At 32.4% G+C, this 10,071-nt stretch overlaps 1 protein-coding gene and 1 long non-coding RNA gene across 2 annotated transcripts; one reads left to right on the top strand and one right to left on the bottom strand.

Annotated features, from left to right (window-relative positions):
- Positions 1–2,440: 2,440 nt before the first annotated feature.
- Positions 2,441–5,429, bottom strand: LOC131737140 (uncharacterized). The gene is made up of 5 exons (XM_059024322.1): positions 5,186–5,429; positions 5,063–5,096; positions 4,605–4,775; positions 3,999–4,076; positions 2,441–3,632 (listed from the first exon to the last, which is right to left on the bottom strand). Exons 1-5 carry the CDS (start codon positions 5,296–5,298, stop codon positions 3,381–3,383), a joined length of 648 nt encoding a protein of 215 aa, XP_058880305.1. The 5' UTR covers positions 5,299–5,429; the 3' UTR covers positions 2,441–3,380.
- Positions 5,418–9,389, top strand: LOC117972224 (uncharacterized). Its single transcript, XR_004663368.2, has 6 exons — positions 5,418–5,907; positions 6,326–6,465; positions 6,623–6,739; positions 6,996–7,186; positions 7,697–7,916; positions 8,560–9,389. It is a non-coding gene; the product is annotated as an uncharacterized LOC117972224 (long non-coding RNA).
- The last annotated feature ends 682 nt before the right edge of the window (positions 9,390–10,071 follow it).

Genomic DNA, 10,071 nt, shown 5'->3' with positions numbered 1-10,071 from the left:
CACTATAAATAAGAGGAGAGATTGAGCAACCTTGTCTTATTCCTCTTGAAATTTCAAATCTGGGGGATGTTCCTGAACTATTAATATCTGAGTACACAAGTTTTATTATTTATTCATTTCTCACCAAATCCAAATGATTTTAGGGCTCTGAATAAAAATGGGTGTTCTAATGCATCAAAGGCTTTAAAGAAATCCAGAAAATGAATAAATCCATTATCCTCTATCAAATCACTATAATCCAGCATATCTAATACTAAACATACATGATTATGAATATGCCTTGCTTTCATGAAGGCTGATTGGGTTTCACTGGTAACTTTAGCAATACCTTTTTTTAATCTATTTGCGAACACATGTGCTAATAATTTATAATCAGTACATAATAATGTAACTGGATGCCAATTATCCAAAAATAAAGGGTTTTTACCAGGTTTAGGAAACAGAGTTATGAGGCCTTGTTTCATAGTGCTCGACAAAGAATTTAATTCAATGCATTCACAGAAAGCTAAAAACAAAAGATCCCTAAAATCTGACCAAAAACATTTATAAAATTCGGGAGTTAAGCTGTCAGGGCCTGGAGATTTGCCATTGGGTAATTGTTTAAATATCTAATTCATTGATTTTAAGATCACATTCGGTTATATTTTTAAATTCTTCATCAATTTGAGGTATAGCAAAATCTATAGCATTAAAAAAATATCTAAATCACTTTGAGACACGAGGAATTATATAGATTTTGGTAAAAATTCTAAATTTCACTAGCAATTTAACTTTTATCTTTTGATTATTAATAAAGACAGTAGTTATAGACTTTTTTACATTGCCTTTACTTTTCTAAATTAAAAAAGATATATATTTTCATCCTTTTCAATCCTTTTTGCTTTAGAATGAATAAAAGCCCCATGTGGCTTTATTTTTTATATAGTTTGTCTAACTGTGATTGCAGTGTTGTTACTTTGGACCTAACTTCATTATTAAGTTCATTTTTGTTGCAGATTAAGTTTATTTCTGAAATAATATTGGATTGATTAATATGTCTGAATTCAGCTAATTCTTTTTTTTTCTTTTACCAAATTTAATAGAAAGGTTATGGATCTGATATTTCAACATTTCCCATTTTTTATATAATATATTGATTCTTCCTTTGTGTGTATTTCCCTAATAAGAGCCCTAGTTTGATTACAGAAAAGTTAAGTAAGTTACAATTAAATTTCCAGTAAGATTTAAATGCATTTTTATGTCTATGAGGATCTAAAAAATGATCTAAAAGCAGGAGTGGTCTGATAATGGAGAGGCTGTGGTATAACAATTAGACACGCATTTTAATCAGACAATAATCTATACAAGATTTTTGAGAATTGTTGCTAGAACTAAACCAAGAATATTGCTTTATATAGGGATGAATAGGGCACCATATGTCTATCAAGCTTAGCTCATTACACAACTCAAGGATGGATGGGTTATGGTAATGTGATTCATGCTTTGTTGGGAAACGGTCTAGCCAATTGTCAGGAGCTGTGTTAAAGTCACCAGCTAATAATACATTATCAGTCGAGTAAAGCAGTTTCCATTCCTTAATTATGGAGCAAAGAGTAGAAAGTAGTTGTTTATTCTGTTATATTATTGAACCTGTAAATATTAATCAAAATATAATTATTGTCCTCCATCTTTAAAACTATAGCCACCCAATGTCCTTCACAATCAGCATTATTATTTACAATGTTATCAGATATATTTTTAAACAATATAGCAGCTCCAGATGAATGAGAAGTATCATGACTAAATCATATTTGGTAGCCCCATTGGGATTTCCAAAATTTCAACTCAGCATCAGTTGAATGAGTTTCTTGTTAAAAAAAGCAGTTTGATTTCTGTTCCTTACAAAAGAGAAAAATAGCTTTTGCGCTTAGTGTTATTTCTAAGGCCCCTGGTATTTAGAGATAATAGAGAAAGATAGTTATTAAACATTAATAAAACAGCTAACAATAGTAAAGATCAACAATTTCAATATTGTGTAAATTAAACCTTATTCAGAATGAGTTAGCCCATAAATTAAAAAAACAAAAACAAAAACAAAAAAAAACACATTACAACAAGATAATACTTGGTTTACTATATTCCTGAATAGGTAACACAATAAGGTAACACAATAAAAAATCACTCTTAATAGTACTAAGAAACGAATAACCACAAACCTATCCAAGTACATACGTATACATTCATTCATATACAAACATACATATACCAACGTATATGCAGACAAGCAAAAAATAAACAACAAGATCTTTGTCATCTCTTCCTTGCTTCAGCAATCATTGGCCACAGTTTTTGTCGCGCATCTCTCTCTGACTTGCACAACCCATACGGAAGAACCATATATTAATAATACATGGAAATGTATATTGAAGTACTGGTTCGTATATTTTAAATATATTGCTTTAATGTCCATATATTTGTCATACGCATTCATCATATATGACAAAATACCTTTTACAAAATATATGGTCAAATACATTGATTTGTATGCATGCTTTTGTGCTGACTGGTTATGCTGGGTATGAGAAACAACATGCATGTTGTACTGTGTAATACATCAATTCTAAAAATTCTCAGTGGAATACTGTACCTCACCCTGAAACAAAGAGTTTGGTCAAGTTCTTTTGCGATTAAAGTCTGATGTAAATCACATCTTCAAAATAACTTATGTAGTGATGGCATCTTCCAAGCAATATGGGATTTTCATTATACATTACAAAGTAATAATTCAAAAACCTTAGTAGCCAGTTAAAAACTACATACTATACTGCATGTGGGCCAGAGCTAGAATTTTAACTGCATATCACTTAAAAATTAAAATAAAAAAGCAAATAATAGCTTTAAAAAAACAACATGAAAAACATTAGACTTTCTTACTGTTTATTGTACATTTGTAGGTCAAATACATTGCACAGAAAAAACACATGGTAGTTTGAAACATGTATAAGCAGAGGCTAAAATTTAACAAGAATTTTAACAACTGCCTTTTATATACAACATTATTACAATTGTACCTGTGGCGTTTTTCATAAATCGAAAGGAACTGTAGTTCCTCGAACCAAGTTAGCCGTGGTGAGAGAACGGGAGTTCCTATCTATACAGTGTAAGATCTGAAAGAACATTTTCATAGCAAAAGGAATGCAGGATGCCTGGTCACTATCTGTGTACCAGCTGGCATAAACAATGTTATGTCACAGAATGTCTGTGACTGGAAGCCATGTCTATTTCTTACTACCTTTTGTGACAATTCAGGGTCCTCTAAAAATGCTTTGATCTGTGCATGTAAAGGCAAATGAAAGAAAAAGTTTCCTTCTTTCAGACTCCTTTGCTCTATCCATTCTTTCTCACAGTAAGTGCGTTTCTTTACCTAAGTAAGATTCACAGAAATTGCAAACATAATGTATTTCTACAAAATATTTTAAACCTTCAAACGGTTTTTCTAAGTGGTACCAAGATTGTGGTACAGTGCCTTTACCAGCCAATAGATTAATAATGTCCAGCATGTCAGAGACTGCTTCCTTGGTAAGCTTGTGCTTCATTTTCAATGCCATGAGCAGCAGGCCATTCTGTTGTTGAGACGAATACACTTTGTCATCCTGAAACAGGGAAAGTGTTATTATTTATTATATATTTCAGGAAATGTATTTTATATCATGCACATATTCATCCCATAATTATATCCACAGTACTGAAATACAAAAAGTCACATTACAATCTTGGATTTGTGTGCAGTTCTGTAAGGCTACATTATTATAATGAGATTACAGTACAGTGTTTTTATACAAGTCCACATCTTTAAATCTACATTACACCCAAAACAAATTTACCCTTAGCCAACTTTCTATGATCCTTTTCTTTTGAAGAAAGAGGAAAGTGTCCTTCATTACCACTAAAAAGAATGCTGATTTAAAATACACTATGCAGTGGGTACTATAGGGTAAGACACAATAATATACACAAACCTCTTGCAGGTACTTTTCTTGTGTAGATTCATCAAGAGAATGAAAAGGTTCACTGCCAGGATTCTCAATGTCCTGTTCCTGTAATTGAAAAATATGCACATTTACATCCTATACAGTTTGTGGCTCTCCCCAAGCAATGGGAAAATTACACTATGCCATCATACTCGTCTCATATCATAGCACCATCACACTCATTTTCAAAGCTATCATGATTGATTCCTATTTTTTCATTAACATATTTATGTATTTTAACAATTAAACGTTTGGTAAGGCTATAATTAAATCTACATTTATAGTATTACAAATATACATGTACTGCAATTATATTGTTTCTATTTAGTGTTTTGTAAAAGCTCTAAAATAAACATGATATTATTGAACAGATAAATTATTACAATTCATGAGCAACTATTAGATTAACATATTCCTGCATTTGTGCCTGTATACAGACGTTTATAGCTTTAAATGGTCACATTTATTTTAACAGAAACAGCAAAAAGGTAAAATTTAAATTTTAAAAAAAGTTTCTATTAGATATATTACTTTATATAGCATTACACATTATACTACATTAGCACATAATAACAAAAATTACTAGCACTTTACCGTGGTAATTGACTCAAGATCTGCATTCTCCTGTTCATTTGGGGTTATTTCAGGTTCCCGTTCTTCTGATAGATTACTGGATTCTGGTACATCAACGTCTTCATCAGTTTCTAGACTGTCATCATCTTCAATGTTGCTTACAGTACGAATCTCGTCATGTGTTAAAGAACCCTACAGACGCACACCCACATATAAACAGTAAATCAATTGCATTTAACAAAGTACAAAAAATATTATACACAGAATAAGCCACACAGTAATGTGCAATCAACTACCAAACACGGCCGTTTGAAAATGAACTACTTCCTTCAGAATTAATCCTAAATCATTTGTAGTGCTTTCTATTTATTCTACAAAACAAATAGTAGATCTCGTTATTTCACTTGTTTTACTATCATTTTAACAGGTTTTAACTGTGCCTATATTATGTACAGCCTAGGTTGAAATACTTTACTCACCGTTGTTTCTGCTTGACTTGATTGTTCCTTGTTCCTATAAAATAAAAATAAAGGTTTAGAATATATACTATCGTATTATGACTGAACAGCTTTAATAAATTAAACACTAGTGAAGCTACTTGCCTTATCCTTTTCCATCGTCTAAGTGTTCTTCCTGGAACAGCCATTTGGTCAGCCAGGTAGCGTTTGTAGCCACGCTGTGCTGTGGTGATATCGTTTTTATTATAATCACTCATAATTTACAGCCCACGTGCCAGCCTAAAAAACTGTGTAAAAGTACATTGCATGGATTACTTAAATCACAAGCAGCCAACAATGAGAAAGACATTATGTTAACACTACAGAAGCTCATGTGCGTTGGCTGCTGTGTTTGACATCGCACACAGCTCCTCCTACTTTCAGTTCCGTTGTCTGACAAATTCGCTTTCAAAACACTAAAGGAAACAAAATAATATATATTTATCTAGCCAAATTATTAATTAGAAACATAAAAGGGATCGGAGTTTTCATATTTCTTTTTTATTCGATTTATTTGTATTTATCTGGACGTCGTATTTTTTGGCCGACAGGAAGTGAAATCATCACACGTTTCGTGCTGACTTTCAGTTGGGAAGGTGCACAGAGAGACGGAGCAAGCATGTTCGCACTAGTAAAGTGGGTAAATGGCGATGATGACGGTAAATTGAGTGTAATTCCTACTGAGTGGATTAAAGGATTTAATATAGAGGATTTTGAAGAAGAAGGCGACGAAGATGAGCGCCATTATGTCGCAGAGTGGAGAAGAGGGAGTAAACGACCACGTGAAGGATGGCAAGCTTTCGATTGTGAAGTGGAGAAAGTGGGAGGTTAGTATACCATATTTACCACAACTTTGAGATATAGAGATGCATTAGCAATTACGATCTTTGTAAGTAGTAAAAAATGGAAATACATATTTTAATCATAGGTTGAAAAAAAAAGTTAATTACTGTATCACATGAAGTGAAGAAAGGCCAGCAACAATAGCTATGGCCTAGTAGTAGTACTGCATCCCGAATTTTAGGTGACTGCTGTTAGATTCTCTGTATAAATTACTCATTTGGAAGTAATTAGAAAAAAATAAGCACACTACATAAATTATAAATGTAGTAAAGTTATTATTATTTTTTAAATTTTAAACAACCAATATCTTCCTAGTTACTTTAACATGTAATACTTTTGAAATACAAGAAAACAACTTGTTGAGTATTGATTAATTATGATCCTTTCTGTTTCATTTTTAAGAAAGACAGTTGGAACTTGTTCAAATGCATGATGCAATGACAAGAGCAGAAGAGACTCCAGCTTTGAAAAGAAAGAAATTTCAAAATAGCAGATATGCTGATGACTCCAGCAGTGACACCAAAGACACTCAAGTGTGCCAGGTAAACATTGCTATTTAACATTTCTGTTAAATTTTAAGACTGAACAACATACTACATTTATTTTAAGGTTTGATGCAAGGATCAAATCAAAACTTTGACCCACTAATCATAAGTTACAAATCTGGTGCTGATGGTATCTTTTTTTGTTTGTCACAAGGTTACAGTCTTCTACGCCTGAGGGAATCTGCCATTAATACTGGGTTTTAATTTGCAATTAGGCCCTAGGTAGGAAGCAGTATCTGTCACAGAAGGCTACAAGTGGACGCTGTTGATGGTACAGTATTATTGAGTTCCGCAAAGTTATTTTAGACATCAGTAAAAAAAAAAGTTTTTGGTTTTGGTATCAACATCAACTGCGTTGTGAACCTGCCTTTACTTGATTAGTCCATACAATTGGTGATTTCTAATTGGGGGGGGGGGGGGGGGGGTATAAAAAAAGCTTGCCGATTTCCAAATTTTGAAAAAGAAAAGACGAAGTAGAACAGAGAATTGCAAAGGTTTTCATAAAGCCGAATATTGTATAATTGCAGCTATCCCTGTGATATTGGACAAAATTGAGGAGCTAGGAAAGAGGGACAACTCTGGTCCTACTGACCACTCTATTGACAGTGAGGCAAATTGTCTTTGTGGAAGTCCACGGTATGCTGCGTCGTCTGCAGGATCAACTGTGTCCATATCCTCAATTCCTCAATCACAAGGAAATGGAAGACAACTTGACAAGGTAACAGTGTGTTGTATTACAGGCAGTGGTATATGTCAGTGAATCATTATCCTTTTTATAGCTTGCGAGCGAGGCGAAATGACGTTTTTTTTTTTAGTCTGCACATTGCGTTGTTGCCGCTCCTGACCCGGGTCGATAAACTGCAGTCTGAAACCTCTCGGCCGACCCGCTTGACACCGTGTCAGTGACAGTGTGAAAGCGGCTTTATTGTAACTGGGTTCTTGATGCTGTAGAGGTCATACATGCTCACCCAAAACCAGACTCTTCAAGGTCAATTCTCAGTGGTGTATTTTACCTTATTGACAAGCACAGACTTTTAAAGGAGCCATAGATAGCATTAATTTTAAATCAAGGCTTATAAAGTCATGATATTTGCAAGGACACAATTTCCTAGAATCAAGAACAAGCTAGAGGATTACCCGAATCCTGGTTTTGAGAAAATGCCACATATTTATGTTTTTTTCTTGGTTAATTTGTTATAAAAATAAAACTTATTTCTTCTTTAAACAGGTGGAAATTCATCCAGGAAGTGGAGTGTATATAGACCAGCTGGCTTGGACAATAACAAATAAGGCTACTTCCTACACTTCATTTGTGAGAAATGCTATGCTCTCTGTGTTTGACATTGAAACTTTAGTAAAAAGTAATTTACGTGGTGGAAGTGGCAAACGACAGAAACATGGGGAAAGAAGAGAGGCCTTGGATCCCAACAAAGTGAATGCCATATACGGTGAGTGTTTTTAAGAGTTATTAATTAAATGCTTTTAAACCTTCTTTTTGTAGATGTCCATAATTTTTCTTCCATAGAGCCTATTTTCACTTAAAAATAGTTTTGAATTCAATATGTTTGTTATTATGTATGTATTTCTTAGCAGACATCCTTATCCAGGGCAACTTACAATTGTTACAATTATATCACATTATTTTTACATGCAATTACCCATATATATATATATATATATATATATATATATATATATATATATAATATATATATATGTATATACTATAATTACTGTAGCAATCTAGGTATAGCACCTTGTTCAAAGGTACAACAGAAGGGTCCCCCACCTGAGATTGAATCCACGACCGTCTGTAAATAAATGTATGGTGCTATGAACAGGCTTTGTCCTGCACTCACTACTGTACTGGTTGACAATTGAATATGGATAGGTAAACACTAAAGAATTGCATTTAGTTCTAAATAAAAATGGGTTTCTTAGCATTCAAACATCGAAACAAACTGAGCTGGTCAGTAGTAAGAGTGTACAATTGGTTTTTTTTTTAACTTGCAAAAAATGGTGATTCATATAGTGCTTTTGAATGTTATATCTCAAGTATGTATTTTTTAAAAACTTTCTTTTCCTTTTCAGCTGCAACTCTGATGAAATTTCCACTTGCCACCAAATCACAGCTTGGTTCTGTAATTAATGGGAAAATAGCTGAACTTAGGTATGGAATAAAGAAACGCACACAAAAATACACAAGGCTTTAATGATACTAACTGATACTGGTACTGGGCTTAGAAGTCATAAACTGTGCGGTAGTTCTAGTTCTGTTTTAGGTTGCCCCTGTATTTTATTTAGATGTTTAATTTCGAAAACAAATGAAACATCCCTTATTAAAGTTTTCCCTGTTGACTTTATTGTAATGTTTTTGCACTTTTACCATTGATTTACCTTACTTTTACCATGGTTTCCTACGGTTTTCAATTATTTTAAGATATCTTCAAATATTTCAATATGTCTGTTTGGCGAGCTACAGGGCCAAACTGCCAGTTAGAGATACATTCAAATATTTGAAGGTATCTCTAAATGATGATTCGGCTTGCCGTAAGAAATAGTGTTAATTTACAGTAGTGTTATTGTATCTATAGTGATAATGTACATGTGTATATCCGAGAAATATTAGGGGATGAAAGTAATGTTTTTTTTTTTTAAGTAATTCAGTGAAACTCCAACTCTGTTTATAACAAGATTGCAAACAAGATTTTGCAGTCGCTCAGATGAGGGCTCAAACTGATAACTGTTCAATAAAGTTTTATAAATTTATAAAATGGGTGCATTTTATTTATCGTACTACTGTAGCAGTCCACAAAACTTTGCAAACTGTTATTGCATGTGAAGTGATCAATTTGTATTACTCTTTTCCTGCATCACACGTTTACATATGTAAATTCACATTTTTCCATATATGAGTAAATACATTACCAACACAACATTTTAATTATGATATCATACATTTATTGAAATATTTATTTCTATATATGTTATTAATGTGTGTATATATATAATAACATGTATTAAACATATATTTTTGACATGATACCATGTATTCATACTATATAATAAATACATTTTAAATGTATGGTTCATATGTGGTTAATATATTATAAATATATTGTAAAAGTATGAAAACATGCAATATACCATGTATTCATACTATATAATACATACATTTTAAATGTATGTTTCATATGTGATTAATATATTATAAAAGTATGAAAACTATAATTAAACTACATATTTTTCATATATTGTTATTGTATTGTTACATATATGAAATCCGGCCAATTTCTATATATTAAAAATGTATTTCATATTTTTTTACATATATTATCCACTTAACATTTGAATATATTATTTTGTCATTCAATATATTTTAAATAATATATTAAACATATATTTTTCTTCCGTATGGGAAGTCTTCAGCAAAATGAATACCCATCTCCTTGCAAAATATAGCCTCTTTAGATTCTCTCCACACCTCATCTCTGAAGATTCTCAAAGTAAATTAGATTATAATCTGACTTGGATGATTGTCTCCATTGTTTTTTGGACTGAGTCTGTGAACGGAGTCGACCACATTCTGCAACCTGGAAGCTG

Source organism: Acipenser ruthenus, chromosome 5, assembly GCF_902713425.1.
Source record: "Acipenser ruthenus chromosome 5, fAciRut3.2 maternal haplotype, whole genome shotgun sequence".
Lineage (NCBI taxonomy): Eukaryota > Metazoa > Chordata > Actinopteri > Acipenseriformes > Acipenseridae > Acipenser > Acipenser ruthenus.
Note: the sequence above shows the minus strand (reverse complement) of the source record. Positions and strands in the feature narration are given on the sequence as shown.

Excerpts from the sequence above, each read along its gene's own strand:
- LOC131737140 (XM_059024322.1), bottom strand. The coding sequence starts at position 5,298 with ATGAGTGATTATAATAAAAACGATATCACCACAGCACAGCGTGGCTAC. Across the intron at positions 5,097-5,185 it reads AGACGATGGAAAAGGATAAG|GAACAAGGAACAATCAAGTC; the intron begins GCAAGTAGCTTC and ends TTTATTTTATAG. Across the intron at positions 4,776-5,062 it reads CAAGTCAAGCAGAAACAACG|GGTTCTTTAACACATGACGA; the intron begins GTGAGTAAAGTA and ends GTGCGTCTGTAG.